The following is a 22,377-nucleotide window of genomic DNA, read 5'->3' on the forward strand; positions in this document are numbered from 1 at the left end:
ATATATATATATATATATATATATATATATATATATATAAACTGATTATATGATGTGTGTGTGATAAATCAGTTTACCTATCAGTTTAGATATAGAAAGTCATATGTCATGTATATATATATAGGAAATAGGGGAAAAAATCCATGATATGATTACAATAATAGATGCTGTCAATGTATTGCAAAGCCTTATGGGTAACTTTTAGAGGCAAAGGAAGTGGCAGATGGTCTAACGCAGGAGCTTTCTCTGTAAGTATTTCAGAAAAGGAACCAATGGCTGATCAGTATCAGATGGTCAATTCTAACCACATTATCAGTTGGTTTCAGCCCTCAAACACATCAGAGTATCTGTAGCGTCAACAGCTTATGCAGGTCAATCGCTACCAAAACATGTCAGCAGTTTCAGATGCCAAATGCTCTGCCTTTCACTTAATTTCTCTCTTTACCAAAACTTTGGTTAATGATAGGCTATAAAATGTCTCCTCTGCCACTGAATAGTCTGCAGGGAATGTAGCCTGAACTCGATAGCTGGCTTCAGACCCGAGCTGTACCTTCTCAGAAATGGAGCAGGACTGATCTCACTCTAAAGAAATGCCTAGCGGAGACAAAAGCCAGCATTCAGAACCATTTTTTCCACCTTGATTTGCTATGGATCACGGGGTTGAGCAGCAGACATCAGGACGTTCATTGGGGGATGTTTTACCTCCTCCCTCGATTTCTATTAGGATAGTCTGAACCCAAGCACCTTTGTCTGAGAGTCAAGGCAGCCCGTGTTGTACTTAGTCTGCTGTCATGAAACTGACACACATTTGCTCAAAGCAGGTGGAGCGTCTGCCAGATCCAGAGGGATGACTCAGTGGCTCAAAAGTATGGAAAGCGTGCTTTCTTTAGACATGTTTGGCTGCTGACAAACACAGACTGCAAGTTTGGAGGTAGGATAGTTTACAAAAGCAGGCTCTAGCCTACAAAAGGTTTTCCAGACGGAGAGGTAAAAAATAGAACAGCAAACTCCCACAAAATAACATATGTTGTACATAAATGAACAAAAACAAAGATGATGAATGGGTTACAACAAAAGAGTAGAGCAATTTCGGCTGAACACTCAACGTGTTCTGCAGCGATCTAAACTCAAGGTTTTCTGTTACTTTACAGAAAAAAACCCTCTTGTTCACTCCACAGAAAGTGGTGGTGAATGCTGCTCTCCAGCATAAAACGGCATGAATGCATAAAAAAAACAAGGGCAGATACAATCTGATGCATCACTTTGCCAATACATTTCTAAATTCGCTACATCCAGAGGAGCTTCAGAGTGAAGCAGAGGCAATAGCGTGACACGGAAGTAGAGTATTGAGCTATATTCTGGGGAAACTATGGATGTTTGAAACGTGTGGATGCTCAGTGGAGAATTGGATGCAGACGCTTCTATGACAAGCGACAAGTCCATTGAAAGCAACATACCCAGGGAGGGAGCAAGCCACAAACTCTTAAGAGCCAACTTTCAAACACTGGCTTCAGATCAGGTTTGCGCCAAAATTTTTTAAAAGCTATTGGGCTGGGACTGGTGTGGGCTAAAACCTCTGGCTACTTCTGGTAGTACGCTGGGAAGCAGTAGGGAAGGGAGGGAGGCACCCCGGTTGGTTCTCTCTTGTTGTCACACAGCCTTTTTAACTCTCAGAGATACTGCTCCACTACTCAGACAGTACAAGTAAAAATCACTTTATCTGTTACAAGGAGTCCAAAACATGAGTGGCAACACAACATGTGGACAGGAATAGCCAGGGATCAACCCTCCAACCCTACCAGCTCTACCACCTGAGCAACAGCTGCCTCATTTGTTTGACCCCGCTCCACCATGCAGATAGACATAATGATAAATTCGACTGACTGAGAAAAATCGCAGCGAGTTTTACTTTAAGCTACGATAATTGATATTCTAACACAGCTTTAACATACACAACAGGCTATAGCATGAGTTATTGCTCAGAGCTATGTACACTCACCATTTTAGGTTTCATTTCAAGCTCCGTCATAAATGGAGAAAGTTATGAAAGAAAAATAGGATTAGACAATGATACGTGTTCATCTGGTGTTTTCTGAGGACTCCTCTTTGAAAATGAAACAAAGGGCAAAGAACAAAGAGTAACTTTGTTGCTGTTCACCAGGCGTGTTCAGGCGTTCTGCCAAACCTCTTATCAGCATGTCTGCCTGTGAGTGTTTCTCACAATCCCTTTAGATTACTGGGCAAAAAATATTTGCCTTGGTGAAGCACATTATCCCTTCTTATTAACGATACCCTTGCTTGCTAAAATAAATACATAGTCACATTATAAAGTGTAGAATTTATAATCCACTTACTCGGTTTTAAGTACACACTCTGTGGGGCTTAAATGAGCCCTATACACTGTAATTAACCCATATTTTCACAGCAACCTGTAGTAATGGTGCAACTGTTGAAAAACAATACCGTTCGTGGCTAAGAAAGGACAAAGCAGGCTCCAGGTGAATTTTCTGTGTTGGTACTGTGCTTTCAGCAGTGCTGCACTGCAGGTGCATAAAGACGATGTAGCCGAAGTAATGATGTACATCACTGTCATTTCTCGTCATTTAGCTGTCAACTTGGAAGATTACTAGAAATGTGGGCTTATAAATTGTAAGTTACGTACATTTAAGTAGTTAAATGCAAATTGATTGAAAATGGCTGCTGTAAGAGTGGAAGGCTTGTTCTCTTTTGAGAAATTGTACGTAGAATACATTACATGGGTATTTTGAATAATATAGTAGGATCCATGGCAGAGGAGACTGGCAGCATGCACAGAGGGCGCCCGGGTAATAAAACTGAGAATTTGGATGGCCAGATCTGCTGTGGAATGCCCCTGTGTAGTGACCACAGCTTTTTACAGTCAGGCTCAATGGTGCCTTTGTGCAGCTGAGCCCAGCTGGCCCTCCAGGAAACCTCAGTCCTCATTGCAGAGTCCCACATCTTCAGAAACACAGACGTCTGCACACAGGCCACCTTTTTATTTTGGGTTTTTCACTGGAAACAGCCTATACGCAATTTGCCAGATCAGTATAAGACATATCTATACTCCACTCTGTTGACTCACAGTGTATCTCTGTTTATCAATGTGATTTGAAAGCATTGTAAAATGGTGCTGTGTTACAGCTGCTACGTGTTACACAAATATTACTTATGTAAACAAACCTCTGCTAGGATTTAGTTTGTTGTCTATTGTTAACCCCTGTATTGAAAGAGACGTCAATCAATTCACACGTAATAGCAGGAAACTGTCTGTTTTAACTCTGTACTATTCCTCAAGTTTAATACTTGAGTAAGACACTTGGGGTCAGCTGACGAATGACCAATAGCCACTCTCCTTTCAGCTCTATTTTGGTCTCCACCGACTCCTGAGAAAAAGATCTGGCTCTTCAGAGACTAAATGCTCCGCTGTGCTCACCAGATAGTTCCTAACAAATCAGAGTTATTTGAAGACGTAAAATTGTCCTCTGAGAATGTGATGGACATTTCATACCAAACCACTAACCACTCAACTGAGAAAGTAATATGCAGATTACGTTTGACGGAGTAAGAAACTAAAACTATTGCACTATTTCTCTGTTGTTGAACTGATGCTTTTAATTAAGTGCAGCATTTGTGAACTTCTAACTAAGCGCAACGTCACAGTTTGCTGCAGCGCGCACACACACACACACACACACACACACACATACATACACATATACATACATACACACACACACACACACACACACACACACACACACATACACAGCCAGCACTGATCCCAAAACCATGAAGCGCGAGGCCGTATCAGATTACAATAACATACTCGGAGCCCGCGAGGGCCCCCCCCCCCCCCCCCCCCCCCCCCGCCCCTCGCCCTCCTCTGAGCATCGCGTGAGAGCAGCAGCCGACTCTCCAACTTGATTGTGATTAATGCGCGAGGGCAAGATATCCATGCCAGATCCGAGCTCGACACATTCTTAAGGTAGTCCACAACAAGTGGAAGCCAAAACCAGAGGAGACCACACTTTGCCACTTTACGCTTACTATTTTGGCAACTTTTGCTTTCGAGTAATAGATGTAAATTTGACATATCGATGACACAAATTTCGAGGATTCATTCGGTTAATCTCTAATTTGATGTCATAACTTTCCGAATATGGCCCGTTCTCATTTACGGCGACGTTTTCAAAGAAAGCACACATTAAACCCATTGCCCACCTTTCTGAAACTCACACCGCGTAAGTTAAGTGAAACTTAGGTGGGCTCTGGCTCTAGCTGGTGCATTCACTGCACTGGCCGATGCGAAACGTAAACAACTTTGTCTTGGACTTCAAAATGAATGCCGACAGTTTCACCACGTATAAACGGAAGAACCACATAAACGGCAATATGGACGCATAAACACAACTCTGTTCAGCACAACTGTTTCGGACAAGTCTTACTGTTTGAGAACAGGCTTCTTCCTCTTCTTGTTAGCATAAGACCCTGGGTTTCCCAACATGGTGTCCCTTCGTTTGATGCTCACAAACTTCACGTTACGCTAATGGGGTTTTGTTTTGTTTGTGTTTGGCTCATTCACTCCTTCGCTACGGAGGCTTCCTCCATCCAAAGGGCGACAGTCGGTGGTCCGTTTATTCAGCCGGTGAATCAAACTCCCATGTTAGAAAGCCGCCGGGGCCCCGCGCAGGTTCGGTGCCGCGTTGACAAGTCCCGTGGGCGGTCACTGCAGCTGACCTTGGTCGGCGGTGCGCTGAGGGTGAGACTGAGGCAGTGGACTGAATACTGCTCGTAAGTTTTGTGAGGGGGGGGGGGGGGATGTAAAAAGTTTGGCGCAGGATTCAGCCTATGTCCAACCCTCCCCGTCTTTGGATAAACAACGCAGGCTCATTATTATTATTCAGAGTCACTTGAGTTTTCCTTCTTTTTCCTGCATGGGGCGTTTTCAGGAAATGTGTATGTACAGTCTGTCAGAGCTGTGTTTTAAGGTGGACTGGACTCTTTGTGACTGTCAAGTATGCGTGCTTCTGCTTTTGTAATATCCAGAATGTGTTGGTGGTGGGGGGGGGGGCGGGGGTTCTCAGTTGGTTTACTTGTTCTTCGGCGGACTTTTCTCACCACTGCAGGAATATTATAAAAACGTTTCCCTAATAACTTCCATAATCGCGGATGATGTTACTGTAGTGTCATTTGTCCACTGTAATTACTGTGCGCTGTTTGTACATTTAAACCTGTGTAACCTGTACTGTCTCATGCAGAACCCATGCACTTTATCCTCTATTGACAACAAACTAATGCCCACACATCCATGATTTATTTAAACTGCACAACAACACAAACAAAATCCAAGGGACTCTTATTAGGTTAATGAATTGCATTTCAAGCAATACAAAAGTCCAGTTGAGTCAGTAGCTGCTGCAGATTTTATACAAGGGTGAAGTGGGGGCTTTTAACTTGTAAAGATGCCCCTATTTTATATTACATACTTTATTACATGGCCAAAGCTGGAAATGCCTTCCACAAGATTCTGGACCCCGGCTGCAGGGGTTTGCTCCCATTCAGGCGCAAGAAGTGCATTAGTGAGATTGGCCACTGATGTTGGTGATGTTTTCCTCCCCAATGGACTTGAGTCTCTACCACACTAAACTGTAAAAAAAAAAAAAGAAAAAAAAAATAATCATAATAATAATAATATTTATGGATCTGGCTTTTGTGCATGAGGCCATTGTTGTGTTGAAACAGGAAAGGGCCTGCCCCAAACTGCTGTCACAGCGTTGGAAGCACACTATTGTCCAAACTATCATTGTATGCCGGAGCTTCAACACTTCCTTTTAAATGTCTTTGAACGAGCCTATCCCAAACCATGCAAAACAGCCCTGGCCCAACGACGACGCTATTCGGCAACACTTTACCTAGCAGCATTGGAATATTTAATGGCTGGTTTATAGCACGCTAAAATGTAGTTGTGAGCAGATAAGGGCATTCTTAAGTGTTTATTCATGTACAGTATTTGTCAACAGTTATAACATCTCCTATGAAGACTATATATTTTATATTATCACAACTGTCTTTTACTGTACTGTCATCCATTATCTGCGTGCACAGCAGCCTCCACTTATGGGTGTCCACAGGAGGAGGCGCAGTAGATAACAAGTACATTAATAAACACTTTGTAGTGTGTTATAAACCATGTTTTGACTGTTTATATACTGCGAATAAATGATAATCGGGGGACGTAAAGCAAAGTGTTACCCACTATTGTCCAACAATGCATTGCACAAAGGAAATGGAGCTGCTCAAGTTAAGACATACACTCAGTTGCCAGTTTATTAGGTACACCTAGGTTATACTAATGCAGTCTAATACAACAGTCCAGCAAGCAATCTTACCAGCATGAAGATTATAATGTTCAGTTTTTGTTGAAATTGTTTTAGAGAGGTGTTTCAACTTTATTTTGCTCAACCCGTTTATATCAATGAGGGTAGGCTAAACAACAGAAGCAGCTTTCCAACATCCAACACAGGCTGTTGCAAAGGTGATCTTTATCATCTCACCTCGCCAGACAGGTGACAGGTGATCAGTGACAGCTAGAGACATGTTGCCGACAGTTCCCATGGAGACCATTCACACCCCAAGCTCTCCCCGTCGTGCCTCTGTAAACAGCAGTGTTTGTCTTGGGCACACTGTACTTCCTCATAACAGCTGCCTGTCATGTTCACGTTCCCTGCGTGAAGTTTGTCACTGGTTCAAGCACTGAACTCTGTTTCCTTGATAGCGCAAAAGAAAGCGCTTTCACTTTTCATCATGACAGGCTGACATTGTAGACAATCCTGACTGCTTGATTTGGCCTTTGTGTCACAACTCAACTATTTCACATCTAAAATGTGTGATTTGATTCGGGGTTTGTTTTTTGATTCGCCTTTAGCGAGCGAGTGTTAAGTGTTTTTACTGTTTGTGTCACTATTGTCAAAACATGCAGTGTGGTTTCCAAATTTGCATTTTAAGGAAGAGAAAAAAAAACTGTAACACAAACACATGGCAGCAAACTTCAAAGTGCAATACACCTACAAAAAGGGGAGAGCAGACATTTCATGCTTTCATCAGGCTCTTCAGCAGAGTGTGCAGTGTATCTCTGACAGCTGAGGGTTTGACTGCTGGATGACTGAGAGACGCCTGAGGTGGAGGCTTTGATATGGAAGCTGTGCCATGTCTCGGTCTCTGAGGAAGGATACTCTTTGCCTTCAGGCAATAGGTAGCAACAATCGAAAAAAGGACGTGTTCCGAGTCATAGTTATGTTCTCCTGATCCTTAGGTCTGGCACCAACTGTGTAGACGTTACCTCTTTATGAACGGTGGGCAAACATAGTAACATAGTAACGACTTGACTCGAAGGAGCTGATTTTTGTTTATTTGTTTGTTGGCTAAACTATATACTTGTTTGTTTGTTTGTTGTTTGTTGGTGGGCTGGTTAAGCTGTGGACTTTAAACTGTGATCCGATCCTTTGTAAAGCTTTGACTCACAGTCACCCCCACAATCATTATTTTGAATTTACATGAAGTTAAGTTAAGTTAAGAATATCAGCATACAATGTAAGATATAATGATATGAAGCCTGACTTGTGTCCAAGTCACAATCGTTTGCCCACGGCTGCGAACTCCACTAACAATCAGCTCCTGATGAGAAAACACGCTCATGGCGGGGGGTGGGGGGGTGGATAAAGAGCCACTTCCTGCTACTATAATGGTGAGAACATGAGAACACCTCAGCTCCTGGGGCCGGTTCCACAAAGATATTTTAGACCGGTCGGGAGCGTTAGGCCAGTCTGCATGTTGCTCTCAGATTAGTCTAATGCAATAATGTTTCACAAAAATGAGGACTGACTTCTTTTAAGCTTCAAAAGTTTGCCACCCTGCCCCAAGGCTAACTCAAAACTAAGAGCCGTGTTGCCACAGTAACAATCACTGACACAAAATGACATGCAGCAGAACTCGGCTCATAATTTGTGGTTTGTTAACAATGTTGTGGAGCGAGCAATGAGAGGGGAAAGAGTTTTCAGAGACCGCAGTAACCTGTTAGAGTACTGTCAGTGAAAAAAAGTCTTCATTGACTACTTAAGATACTTAAGACAGCTTTGTGCAACTAATGAATTTACACACCTATCTGAAGTCTGATCATCAGCCACAGTCAAAATCTATCTGTGTGAAACCAGCCCCTGCTGAACAAGCTAAGATTAGACTTGGATTAGACTTGGACTGTGCAGCCGTAACACTGGGAGAAACTGTCATGTAAAAGTAGTCAACGCTGAAAAACACGTTTTTTCAGCACTATTCAACTTATGTTGACATTGGTATCTCCAAAAGTAGCTCCTGTGTGGGCTAGTTAAAGCTAACCTACCCACCCACGCGGGCTGTGTGCAGTGGCAGAGAGCTCCACATTGAGCAGGATAACAAAGCAGCCAAGCACTGAGGAAAATGGGAAATGTGAATATGGCAGCTGCCGTACCACAGAATTTGGCGTGTGGTTGCTGGTGAGCGCTGCGCGACTGTTCCCATGCGTTTAACCCGCTCTGTGTGTTAGTTTATTTGGCCCCGGAGCATTCCTGTGTGACAGCCACCGGTGCATGGCCATCAACGCCAGGCTCAATGTCGTTATTTCACACTAACTTTAGAGCAATGTTTTATTCAGCCCAGCAGTGGTTTTCATTTAGGAAGGCCAGCTACCTCACTGCCTTTTATTGTTCTCCACCCACTGCATAACTTCCCTCACCCTTATTACAGCGCTGCTTTTTTTACTGTTTTGATGTCATCATTTGAACAGTTCAGTCTTGTCCTGGGGTCTGTTGCGCTCAGAGACGGAGTATTTGAAGCGGAGGCCATGAGGCTTGGACACTTTCAGGGATGTGTTCGAAATCCTCTGTGATCAGACTGTATCAAACACATAGGACATAAGTCATAATCATGAGATACTCAATCATAGTTTTAATACACAGTCATAAATAGGGGATAGCCTGATTGTGACTTATTAGGAAATAAGTATATAGATATGATTATGAGTGTTAAGCAGGACATTGTTAAATGAATACCGTCCATGGTCAGCAAACCTAGCCTAAATCAATTAAGAGCAAAAGAAAGATGAAATTCTGTCTCATAATTTCAGATTCTACAAAACGATCAGGCACTTATTTGAGTCTTAATTCTGATTGACTATAACATACACACTCATGAGAGCTTTCTTTCTCGCCTTTCAAACTTTATAGGTGTATTTGTTTTGGTGGTGGGAATGTGTTTCCATAAGATTCGATGCGGCTGCTAACGAGTGGAAAAGTAGACAACTCCGCATCGGCCATTAAAAGCCCTTCCAGGGACGGGCATTGGAAGTTAGCAGCAGCTATAAATGCTGTGAGACTTTGGATACTTGTTGTGCAATTCTCTATGTATACTGCATCCGTCCCTATCAAATAAACACTAAATAGATAAATAAATATTCGGTTGGCCGTCTGCTCTCTCTGAACTGCAGAGTGCTTGTCAAACAGGCTTCTTGAGAAGAAGCAGGACCGCTGCCCTCTGGGAAGGGAGGAATCGCGTGTGAAGGACAGGAGGGCAGTCTTTAACACAGTGAGATGTAACTGAGATCCATTATACGCTCAACCACAGCTCCATTAAAATGAACATCAGGTTGTATAAAGCACCCTGTGAGTGTCATGATTTCTGTTCATTTGCACTTGTGTGGTCAGATAGTTTCAAGTGCGATGTTATAGTTAGCTCGGTATGGAAGTTACTACTGTGTTTTTGGTGGGCAGCCAGAGGGAGAGACCACACCAGAACTGTACCAAATCTTGCCACTGGGCCAGTACCCCTTTACAGGAATATAATACAAGTACACATAGAGTAGTCATGGGTTTTCACCCTGTCTCCCCTTTGTGGTTAGGTTTACTGTAGGCTACTTAAAGCCCTGGTTGAGTGCTGGAAAGTTGTGCTGAAGCATGAGCGTGAACTTTTCATGTCTTAAAGGTCTCAAGTGCTGCAGTGTAAGATGCCTGAAATAGCCGCCATTACGCACATCTTCAATGCAAAGTTTTTGCAATCGGCAGTGAACACTGTCACAAATGTTTCACTGTGATGATAACAAATCACGGGCGGCGTTGCGTTTAATCAGAAATGTGTCAGCCAATGCAAATGAGTTGTACATGTTTAAGAGACAACCACGCGCTTCCTCTGATGGACACTGAGTCACCAGTTGCTTCTTTTCACGTGGCAACAAGGAGGTTCACACTGCCCCCCCCCCCCCCCTCTTACAGGACAAAGACTTTGATGATACTGGGGAAGTCCTTTAGTTCATGAAGGCTGCAGACGGACGTGCAGTGAGTGCAAAGAGAAAAACAGATCAATATTGTGGCTGCAGCTATGACTGACTAATCTGGATTGCACAATTCTGAAAAATGATTTCATATTGAGCGCCCTGCATTTGCTTCTCTGTGTCGTTCACTCTCAGACGTTTCCACACCAAAGCTTTATTTAACATTACACGTTGCACCATTGACAGCGCACTACTTTCGCAGCTAGTATACAAGAAATGACTACAATGGGAAATGATACAAGGCGCCATGCTGTAACTTTGGAACGCTACTGCCAATTTCAGATTTGAACCCTCCATAAACAGTAGTAAAATGTATTTCATTATATTGTTTACTAAGTGGTTGCTCCACAGTCCACAATTTAAAAGCTTCAGTGTGAAACAACATCAACATCGCACTTTAAATCCAGTGAGTTGAACTGACATTTGCACTACAGAATATAAACGCATTTGTAAAGAATTCATTTGACATAATGAAGCAGCAAAGTCACAATTTGTCTAAATCAAAAAGAGTAAAAGAAAAATGAAATCCTGTCTCTTAATTTAAGATTCTACAAAACGATCAGGCACTTAATTCTGATTGACTATAACATACACACTCATGAGAGTTTGAAAAGAGGCACTGGAACATAGGTTGTCTCACAGAGAAACATGAAGCAGGAAGTGTCAAAGAAATCACAGTGATACATTTACAGTATGAAAATGATGTCGTATAATCACTGTAAAGTGAAGGCGAAGCACGTTACCGCTGCTGGTACGGCTTCTTTGTATGGTTTACAGCAGGTGTGGAGTGGAGCAGAAAATGTAGGCTACTGTTGGTTGCCATGCTTTTGAGTTGTTTTAATGATAAACAGTGCAGGCAAACCTCCTCCCTGCTGGCACCATTAAAGCCAGTCCAAACTGCAGAGGAGTGAAATAAAACCTGCTGTAAAACCAGGGGAAATTTGGCAGAGATGGGTTTGCCAAACCCCTCAGCTGGCCTCACAGGGCTTCAGTCGTGAGACCTGAATGTGGAGTATTGTTGTTTTACTGTTGACTAATTACTCGGGTTCCTGTGGGTGTGTGTGTGTGTGTCAGGATGTATACGCAGGAAAGCGTTGGTACTACACTGTAGCTGTTGTATGTGTGGATGAGTGTGTGTTCATCTCTCAGTGTTGGTTGCAAAGGTGTATTGCATGCATACATTTCCCTCACAGTGCCCCCCCCCCCCCCCCCCCCCCCCGCCCCTTTCCCTGCATGTTTCAACTTCTTTCCGACAGCTATTGGCCCGACTGTCGCGAAAGTTGCTTTGGACATCATGGTCCCCAGAAGATGAGTGTATAGTGTTTTGGAAAAAACACTATAAGGCCACAAACTGCTTTGTTCTTGAACCGCACAGAAGTCATGGATGGTACAAAAGTGCAGGGCTTTGACAGTGAAGACTATTTGGTTATGGTTAGGGAAATAACAAGGGTTTTGGTTAAATATTAAAGAAGTAAACACATCCTGTCTCATGAACAACCAAGACCACAAACTCTCCCAAACCCTTAACCAAGCGCGTTGAGTTTCCTTAACATAACCTTAAAACAGTTAACCATGCTTTAGTTGCCACGAGTGTTTTATTTAAGGAAAAAAAAATAATGTTGCCAGTGAATGTTTTGTAGATAAATTCTGTATTAACATGATGTAACTTTGCAGATCATTAAAAGCATGTACTTGTTATGTTGTTTTAAACATGTATTACATTGCATTTCAGGAGACAGGGTTGCCCCGTGACCTTTTCTCTTGCACCGTTCATGTTGTGGGGTGTAATAAACATTGTAGCCTCTAGGGGTCAATACTGAGGCTTTAGACTTTTAGTTCTATAAGTACAACATGTGAACATTGTGAACATTGCGCATCAAAAATGAGTTATTTCTCAATTAGTTTAAGAAGCTGGCAACCGCAACATTATGCAACATCCAAGGTGTGTGTGTTTGCCCAAATCTAGGGAGGAAGAGGACTCAGAGGAAAAGCCGGGAAACAGAAATAGATGCAAAAAAGAGATGGCTATTGCTGGTGTTGTGGCCAGTGTCTAATTGAATGGGGCAGTGTCCGCACTAATTTAATTCACTTTGGATCTACCAGTGGGTTTGTCTGAGCTGTGTATGAAACACTAGTGCTCGTACTGAATGGCCTATGAAATATAAAGTGGTGAAGTTGACTGTCAGTTGTGTTTACATTGGTGGTTTCCTAGCCTACAGAGGAAACAGCCAGTGAGTCACACTTGTATGCTGACAGGCTGGAGGTGTTATGTAAAGTCTTGAGCATTTCAGGTGCGAACGTAGTGAGGTTTGTAGCGGTAGGGGAAAGTGCAAACACAGGGAAAGATGAGCTTAACCGAAACAGAAGGTGATTGCGTACGTGTAAAGTCATTACTATGTAAATTAATCCATCAGGAATACCAAGACAATACAATTCACTGTTACAATAACAGCTTGCTAATGATGGTCCAATCAACAGCATCTCCACCACACCTCCTATTCTACACCTTTCCCATCGGTGACGCATTACTGCACTGCAAAGTCGTGGTGAGATGTCAATCATTGTTTAGACTCACGTTATTTAAATTCCAGTCCAGATCCTGAAGATTAATAACATTAAAAACATATTTTCATGCTGAATCAGAAACATTTGTAAAATAACCTTCTTGACATTGAGGGTTTCTCTTTGGTATGTGATGCTGAATTCAGGGCCGTAGTGACAAGAGAACAAACTGAGATCATGTCGCTTCAGGTTCCACAAAGAGGGGCATGAGGGGGCATTACCTCCCCCAGACATGTGGCAGGGCGACGTGCTTTAAATCCTGCCGTTCACACCATCGCATACAAAAGCTCAGAGAAGCAGAACCTTTTTGAGATTTGTTTCGTCTGACGGTGGGTGTAGTGTTATGGGAAACAGATCTAGCTAAAGTGTTAATCCCATCTGTCTCATGAGCTTGGTCCCCAAACCAGTGCTCCGACTTTTAGCTGTTTCTTGCTAACAGTGGGAATGAATACCTAAGGGCCTGTCAAAGAAGGGGCCAATTTGTATTTCTGTGTAATAATTCTTTGCAAATGGTCACATTACAATGAAAACATTTCTCATGAGAAGATGCCTTTGGGATTTACTGACATCAGTGGTGGGGCGGGTTTACACATTAATACCGCCACCTGCTGGTGAAAAGACAGACACACACCAGGTATGGAGCTAGTATAGGCAACTGTAGTGGTCCCGGAAGGAATAGATTAACGATTAAGGGGGAGTCTATGATCAGCATTAAAGGTGAGTTCATGAATTTTTATAATCATCATTCTTATGTTGAAAATTTGCATTTAACACACAATTATTTGATTATAGAACTCAAATGATTATTCAATTAATGTATTACTTGAATTAATTGATTTACCAAATCCAAGGATTTAGTTGTTTAGTAATTTAATAAGTTTTTCTTCATCTAAAAAATAAATAAATTCAGGCAACACCTAGATATAGTCCAACGTATATTGTATGCGACAAAACTAAGCAAAGGCCCTTCCTCCCTCTGACGTATTATTCAGTCGCTGTGTTGCGGTGATTTTTCCGGTCAGGTCGGAGGGTTTTTGGAGGACAGTTAATCATGGCCCTGAGGGTGATCCGACTGGTCATCCCGTCGGGAGCAAAAGCGGTGAACGTTGTACAGAAGGTAAGAGCCGAAAATACACGGACACGGACTCTTGTTTGTCCTGTCAAGCGTTTCAAGTTTACAAGGGCAAGCTAACTTTGCTAGCTAGCCTCCTAGCCACTAGCATCACAGTCGGTCGCCAACATGCTACCTGCCGGTTTGTTTATGATGTCGTTGGCAGACAAGAGCCAAATATGTCATCACAACAAGCTGTCAAGTGTATTTACGTAGATGATAGAACTACTTTTATCGACGCATACACGACGTTCCCATACAAGCATGTCGAGATATCACCTTGTAATGATGCTATTTGGTTAAGCTAGTCAGTCCCGATGATGCCAAATGCAGAGTTTCAACCAAAAATGTGCCTTTTTAAAGTTGTCATCATTTGTTACCTCAACACCCCGTAACGTTACTCCGCAATTGCAGAACTGGGGGGTGGGGGGGCGCTTATGCTATCAATGGGTTGCATCTTCAGATGTATTTCTGTGATCTTACAGAGGTCAACTCTCTATCCCAATGATTACATTTTTGCAAGTAGTACCAACCTTATCAAAACTAAGTAGACATCATCACATTGTCAGTGAGCTGTATTGTTCGTTGTTGTCTACAAATCAGGTTTCACAGGGAGGGTAGTATAACAGCAAGCCCTGTATTCCATGGTCTTGTCTGTGTTAAGGTTGGATTACCTAAGTGGGCAAATGAGCCAGGATCCAGGCTGTTGTTGTTGTTGTTGTTGTTGTGCCAATTCCTTTTTGCAAATTATCATTAATTGTACATTTGTGCCACTAAAACACAATTAAAAACTGAAATGGTAAGGGCCTTGTGTCTACGTCAGTGGAGCTTACGTTTACATAGTGCATATTCTCAAACACATTTGAGTGGGATTTTTCCCAAAGTAAGTTACTTACAGTAAACCTGGGGAAAGATAGTGTTCCTGGGTGGGAATACTTGGTTGTTATTTTGTGGTTTTGGGCAAAAGTATGGGCTCACAGCTAATTTTGACTGTGGTCTGTCTTAACCCCACGTTATCAATTAAAGGTGGTGTTTTTTTTTTTGTCACCCAGGCAGGTGTTCACACAAGCTCAGTGAGAAGCCTACGGTATGGCTGGTGGGCCTATGCACTGGGCGAGAGGACGACGCCGCGTTTAAGCCAGTACAGCAAAATCATCTCCGTGGATGGAAACTTGGCTTCGGGGAAAGGAGCACTGGCCCAGAAGCTGGCTGACAAGCTGGGTAATTATCTCGCTGTAGGGATCCTTCACTAGAGTTTGCACCAGCATAGGCTCAACCAGCGATTCCCTCAGGTTTATTGATAGTCATGCAGTGAGTGGATGCAAGCGTTTACAGGCTACAAGTGTTACATTTCTTCAATTATGAGGCTAAAATGGCTGAAATTTGACTGTGATATTGCTTACTGCACCAATGAACTACAGCCTGAGCACTTGTCAGTGACCTGGTACCTGGTGAGCAAACTACCAAATGGCGATGCAGTTTCTAAACGACCTCAGACATATCGCTGGCTATTGCCGTTAAATGTATCATTATGCAGCGGCCAACATATTGTGATAATCTAGTATTTGTTGAGGATACGGGCCAGCCAATTTATTTGTCAGGCTCTACTATAGACATAACTGCATTAAAGGCAGACTGTTGACATTTTGGGAAATATGCTTGCTTGCTTGCTTGTTGAGGTATACGATTGGTTATTGATTTAGACGTAAACGCAGCCAGCGTCTGAGCTGTTTGGATAATTCAATGACAAGACCATGTGGACAGTAGTTGTGTTGAAAACAACAACTCACAAGTCTGTGTTTACAGGGATGCTCTACATGCCTGAGCCTGACACTTTCTACATGGACAAGATGACCGGGGAGAAGGAGCCACTTCCTGTTGACTTCAACGGGATGTGCAGCCTGGAGAAGTTCTACACAGACCCCAAAGCTGCTGATGGAAACAGCTACAGGCTACAGCTGTGGATGTACACCATGAGGCTGCTGCAGTACTCTGACGCCATCGAACACATGCTCACCACAGGTATCACAGAGTCCGATGCACTGTAGTTTAGTGCATATCATTAATGATCATTAGAAATGGGTGTATGTGTGACAGGGTTCACAGTGTATTAACAGAATCACTCGTCTCTATCCCGATCTTCTGTGTTAAAGGCCAAGGAGTGATCCTGGAGCGTTCGCCCTTCAGTGACATGGTCTTCATGGAGGCCATGTTCAAACAGGGCTACATCAGGAAGGAGTGTGAGTATCCAGTTGACTTAACCTCCTAATGAAATATGACAGCTCAAATTTGAAAAGTATTGACAAGGATTCCCCAATTCACTTCTGTTCTCGTCTCGTTTGGTTTCAGTCGGACAAAATGATAAAATCATAAAAACAAATGTAAAATTTGGGCATGAATTGTATAAGCAAATTGCGGTCCACACATTACATTACATCTCCTGCAGGTGTGCAGCACTACAATGAGATCAAAGGCATTAGCGCCTGTGAGTTCCTGCCCCCGCACCTCGCCATCTATGTTGACCTGCCAGCTGAGGAGGTGCAGAAGAAGCTGAAACAGAGCAGCAAGGTAGTGAGACACACTCACTGACCCGTCTTTAGAGGGCATAATCTTCCATTTTCACTTGGAACAACTGAGCAAAAAGAAAACCCCTCAGATACGCTGATTCCAAATAAAATGTTGATAGTATGAAGTGGGATGTTCGAATCAGACTTTTTAAGATTCATGTCAATCATGCGTTGTAAAGAAACCTCTTCATCCTCAGTCCTATCTTCAGAATGTGCCGCTGGCGTATCTGAAGAGCATTGAGGATAGCTACAAGAAGTCTTTCCTGCCCACAATCAGGTGAGTAGTCGGATCTCTGACCGCTGTCAAGGAATCACTCGTGATTCTTATGTAATTTGATATTTAAAACACTCCCAGCCAGTTTGTGGTGATTTTTCTTACCAAGCGTGAGTGTCGGCCAAAACAGAAGTTTGTGTTTTTTTTCTTTTAGCGAAACATCAGAACTGCTTGCTTACGATGCAACCCAAGCCCAAGACGTTGAAAGGGTAAGACTATAGTGGACAGTAAGTGGGTGAAAGACTTATTTTGAGCCCTTAAATCTATTAACTCTTTCTGTACACAGCTTATTTATGTTGTGCTGTCCACAGGTGGCAGAAGACATCGAGTATTTGAAGTTTGAAAAAGGGCCGTGGCTGGAGCAGGACGATGTCACCTACCACCACATGAGGATGCTGTGAGTTCTTGATTGTTGTTATACATTTCCTGTTTTGGATGCAAATTACTCAGAGGGAGATCCATAACAGGGGAGGTCAGATTCATACCAACGCACCACAACCTCAGAATGTAAGATAAACATGCAAAGCGCCTGGAATTAATCACAATGAGAAGTGAAAGTGCAGATTCGCTCAGTCCATACTTCGGCCCCTACCATGCAGGTATCCAACACATTGCTATAAGCTGATTTTTCCTCTGTGTTTTACAGCGTGGAAGACAAACAGAAGGTGGCAACGCTGACCCACATACCAAGGTTTCTGCCAGAAATCACCATCGGGGCCCATGACTACGATGAAAAATACTACGCCTTCAAATCGGTATGTAGAGACAAGATGTTCGTTCTCACTTGCCGGTCTGGCCTGGAATCTGTGCTGCATGTCATTCCCCGTCTCCCTCTCCACTTCATTTCATAGATAGATAGATGGTTTACATGGAGATATAGATATGTAGATATATATAGATGCATAAAGATGCAACCGAGATGTATTGAGGCCTTAGCTAAAACGCTGATGTTGTTAGCGGCAGATATCGCTAGCACTGCAAACACCAACGGTCTTTGTGACAAACCTGGTAGCTGCGTCCACATGCTGACATTTCAAGTCAAGTCTTGTCCGGCCAATTTGTTGTTGTTGTTGTTATACAGTTCTGGAATTCAGGAATACAAGTAATTACTTTTTTCGTCCGTCTTTCAGTCAAGCGGCGGTCAGCAGAGATTGACTGCGGCCACAAAGGTCAGCGCAGCTTCGGTCAACAAATTTCAAAGTTCAACAAATTTGAACTTTCGGCGCACCCCCGCTTTGCCCACACAGAGAGTCGCCGGCACACACCACGCGCACGGTAATGAAGAGGCGCGCGCCAAAGCTGGTTGTGCGTGGTGATGTGAATCCGCCATAATATATCAAACACATCTTTTGGCAGTTCAGTACTGCTGTGTCCTCTCCCTTATTGGCTGACACACATGCAAATAGAGATGTGCTGTACACTTGATAAGCAAATGTCCGCCTGCCTGTAGTTCACAGTAAACAGAGATTTTTTTTTTTTTTTTTTTTATTCTTATTCTTATTTTAGCTTTTATATTCTACTTATTTGTTATCAAAACAATAGCACCTTCAGACCACAGCAAATTCCTTGTAATGTATGTTACTTGGCAATAAACAGTTTCTGATTCTGATTCTGATTCTGATTCTGATGAGACGCTGTTGGCTGGTAACATTAATTTGCCGTGTTGTGTCCAATTACGTGGCAGGAGGATGAGTTGCCCTTTCATTTTATGTTTTATTATCTGAGAATAAGCTTCATCATTGTGTTTATTGAAACCTACAAAATCATATTGAGGAACCCTGCCTTCGTCTAAATCCTCTGTGTTCTCTTTATATTAAATACGTCTATTTATCTACCCTTTGCCATGTGAAGCCTGTGCAGTGCCGTCAGTCTGGTGACACTAATTTCCATCCGTGGAAATATTGAACGACTCATAGTTACAAGGAGGCAAATGCCAGATGTGGAATATCCTACAAGGCTTTTGGTATCATCAGTCTTGCAGGGAAACATTTGGGTCTGACCTTTTCTGTTTATTGACTGGAGAGTTTTTTTTTGTCTCCCCCGGCTGCAAAAATCAGGCTGCGTAATGCTACAGGAGGCTGTGACCTGACATTTTGTTCTGAGCCCGGATCTCAGTGGAGAGAATGAGAACTGTGGTAGTGTAATCTCCCTCAGCACATTTCAGATGACATGAAAGTAAAGTCACGGGAGGACGTTTGCGACGCTGATGTATTGCGTCCCCCCATTGTGCATTTTATGAAAAGATACTGTTTAACGGTCAAAAAGAACCATCTCGGGCTGTGACGATAAATTGTTTTTTTTTTAGTCGCTTGATTTAATTTTCTGCTAATCAAATAAACAACCTTCCTCCATACTTGTAAATTAAAGGTCTTTTTAAGAGCATCCGACAATTAAATAATCATATTAATTCAGCAGGCAACCCAGTTATCTTGATTAGATGCTTTCGGGAATTTCAATTAGAACCAGTTCGTTTGAAATACAAAATTATACTTACTTTTCCAACAAGCCTAGTCTTGTTTTTGTTTGAGGTATTTGTATGTAATTCTGCTGTCTGCTGCTTTTTTTTTTAGTTTAAATGTCAATTTTATTTTGTCCATGTAGCTCCCTGGGAAGAAGTATGCTGCCGGTTATAACGCAGACGTCGGAGACAAATACATCTGGCTGAAGTGAATGAGTCCACAGGCCTGTCACTAATCCAACCCTTCACTGGCTGATCCGCCTCTGGACCACTCGTCCATTATTGATCCAGCTGTCTTCTGTTGTACATCCTAAATAATATGTATGTATTAAAAGAATAAGTTTTGAATCCACCAAATGTCTTTTTGTTTTGACTCTAAACCTAGTTTCTTACATGGAAACATGAAGAAGGTTGGTCGCCCTTAATTAGAGATGAAGTCGGGGACCGCTTGGACAGTCAGGTTACAGTCATTTAAGTCAGATTCCAGCTGTATTTAAACAGCTGCGTTTCAGGTAGTTTTGCTTTTAACGCTGCTGTATTGTAGAAAAAGTGTAGTAGAAGTCTGTTGTGTGACCAATATTGAATACACAAGACATGAAGTAAAATACATGTGACTGATCAGTTTTATTTCATAATGATGACTTTCCGACACATTTATCACTTTATAGCACTTTTCCTGTCAGTGGTGTAGTCCGCTCCCTTATCACGTAGCCAATCGCAGCCTCCTCTGAAGCGTCTCTGCTCTGTTAAAGTCTATTTATTTATTCTTGAGTTTTATTTTGAAGGAGAGGGCCTTCCCTCTTCGAGAGAGATGATTAGTTTGTGTTTTTACTCGCTGGAGGAGGCTCTTGTTCTAATCAAGAATTGATCACCAGCACAGATCGAAGGATAAACTGGGCTCAGTGGACGTGGGGAAATCTCCAGCAACATGCTTTCTGCTGCGAGATTTCAACAAGAGATCTCGCTCGACTACGCCTTCATCCTCCGGCTCAGCTCCCTCCTCAACCACAACAATCTGGTGCAGCGCCCACACATACACAATCTCATCTAGCTATATTAGATTGCTCACCAGTTGATAGTGAACAGGTTGCAACACATCCAAGAGCCCACAATATGCCTCCAGCTCTCCAAGACACCCCTCTACAAATATGAGACTCCGAATACAGCAGGATACACAGAATCCTACTAAATCCCCAGATGAGATGAGATGCGTGGAAGAATTGTGCAACATCTACCATCCTTTTGGCTCTCCAGGTTGAAAGGATCTGACACCTAGAGGCTGAATGATGATTGGCTTTGGTGTGAATGGTCACATGACAGTCGATTAGTTTGACTTGAAAGGCTGCTTCCCAAGACATCAAAAGCCCCGAGGGCATGCACATGAGTGTAGTTTTCCTTAAGCTGCCGTGGAAGCAATTTGCATACTTCTTTTATTAATGAATATTAAACGTGGTTCAATATGTGCCCACAAGCCTGATAGGATAATTATCAAAACCACATAGTCTGTACCTGTTGTATGATCAGCTGAGTCCTGACCACAGACGGTGTTCTGTGCCACGTCTCTCCATCATCAGGACTATCGGGAGGTTTTTTTTTTTTTTCTTCTATCATTTCTTGGATCTCTATGGACGACCCTGATTCTGCGGCCTCCGAGGAACCAAACCAAGCTGTTCCTGTCTGAATCCAGAACCCTGATTTTCTCCAGGACGGCCACCTGGGAGGAGAAGAGAAGGCAACAGTCCAAAGCCTCGTCATCAAAAAGACTTCAGCAGCCTTTTCACTTGAAAACCTGTATAGTAGCGACATGACCCGCTGACCAGAAGGCCCTGCTGACTGCGGTAATGATTGCCATATGGAACAATACTCTCTCATTGCCACCTGTAGTTAGATTATATCAATTAACGTACCATAAAAGAGTCTTCAACATAAAGAAATAGGGATCTGTTCTTTGGAATTATAGGCCTTAAATTATTCAAAGAGCAGTCATGGACTGTGAAAGTGGTAATTAACTTCATTATCCTGTCATAAAAGTGACTGGCTCCCAATGATCGCAGTAAGCCTCCAGCTCCACATGAACACGCCGCTCAGAGCTGCTGGACTCGACATGCTGGAACGACGCGGGCAGCTTCACAAGATGGTCCAGGTTCTCAAAGGTTCTGCTTTCCCGGGACAGCGGGGTTGTTTCGAGCCAGGACGAGCTCTGTGAAGAAGCTCCCAGAGAGAAGTCTCCCCCCAGGACAGAGAGCTGGTCCGGCCTCTGTAAACTTTGGAGGTTGTTGAAAGTTTGGGCCTTCCACAGAAGTGATGTTAGCCTCTTTCCAACACTTCAGACCCCAAAGTGCCCAAAAGGAGCCCGAGGGGAGCTCTGTCAGAAGGTTCCTGGACCAATCCGACGACTTTGTGTTGAATGGGAAGTTGCTCTGAGCAGTTGCTGTACTTCAGGTCTGGGAGACACTCACAATCCTTTTAACAAGCTCATACTGCCCGAGGAACTGAGGAGGAGAGAAGTGATAGTGAAGGAAGTCACCTCAAGGCAGAAGGGAAAAAAAAAGGAAATAAATGTGCTTGTTACAAAGTTTCCCACTCTGTTATACTGTCAGTTAACATACAGTATATACAATACTACATGCATCTATAGACCTAAAAGCAAACTGAGTGATTACATCAAAAATTAGTTGTGAGTTAAGAGTGAAGAAAACAACAAAAAAAAGTACTTTGCAGGTCACTCGAAGCGTAACAAAGTAAAAAAAAAAAAAAAAAGTGCTCTTACTAGTCAGCTCGAGAGCGGAGGCCAGACGGCTGCCAGGAGCTGAAAAGAGGTTGTCTACTTGCACTCACAGTTCCAGAGCATCAGGGCTACTCCGACAAAGGGAATGTGAATAATTGACAGCACAGCAGCCCGGTGCCGTCACATTGAGCTAATGGAGGATAGAAAACATGACCTGTGGAGAAGGGAAGCTGGCACAGCATCCTGTCTGGTATAATGTAACACAGAGGTCTTTTCAGGCAGGGGAAAGGTGGACTTTT

General features: G+C 42.9%; 2 protein-coding genes across 2 annotated transcripts in view; one reads left to right on the forward strand and one right to left on the reverse strand.

Annotated features, from left to right (window-relative positions):
* LOC139292818 (aryl hydrocarbon receptor-like) overlaps positions 1-4,763 on the reverse strand; it is a 28,859-nt gene extending 24,096 nt beyond the window's left edge. Inside the window, exon 1 of the mRNA XM_070915209.1 lies at positions 4,467-4,763. Within this exon, the coding sequence (XP_070771310.1) occupies positions 4,467-4,525 (59 nt within the window). The 5' untranslated portion in view covers positions 4,526-4,763. The remainder of the gene's footprint in view (positions 1-4,466) is intronic.
* A 9,173-nt stretch (positions 4,764-13,936) lies between these two features.
* Positions 13,937-19,707, forward strand: ndufa10 (NADH:ubiquinone oxidoreductase subunit A10). Its single transcript, XM_070914567.1, has 10 exons — positions 13,937-14,057; positions 15,104-15,272; positions 15,858-16,073; positions 16,205-16,291; positions 16,498-16,619; positions 16,816-16,895; positions 17,047-17,101; positions 17,204-17,289; positions 17,539-17,647; positions 19,494-19,707. The coding sequence occupies exons 1-10, from the start codon at positions 13,992-13,994 to the stop codon at positions 19,560-19,562; spliced, it is 1,059 nt and encodes a 352-aa protein (XP_070770668.1). The 5' UTR covers positions 13,937-13,991; the 3' UTR covers positions 19,563-19,707.
* Positions 19,708-22,377: the final 2,670 nt, after the last annotated feature.

The sequence above is a fragment of the Enoplosus armatus genome, chromosome 11, assembly GCF_043641665.1.
Source record: "Enoplosus armatus isolate fEnoArm2 chromosome 11, fEnoArm2.hap1, whole genome shotgun sequence".
NCBI classification, from domain to species: Eukaryota; Metazoa; Chordata; class Actinopteri; order Centrarchiformes; family Enoplosidae; genus Enoplosus; species Enoplosus armatus.

What these genes read in the sequence shown, in the direction of transcription:
- ndufa10 (XM_070914567.1), top strand. Translation starts at nt 13,992, where the DNA reads ATGGCCCTGAGGGTGATCCGACTGGTCATCCCGTCGGGAGCAAAAGCG. An exon ending in AGCTGAAACAGAGCAGCAAG is followed by an intron (nt 16,620 to 16,815) that starts GTAGTGAGACAC and finishes CTTCATCCTCAG; the next exon opens with TCCTATCTTCAGAATGTGCC. An exon ending in TACCACCACATGAGGATGCT is followed by an intron (nt 17,290 to 17,538) that starts GTGAGTTCTTGA and finishes TGTGTTTTACAG; the next exon opens with CGTGGAAGACAAACAGAAGG.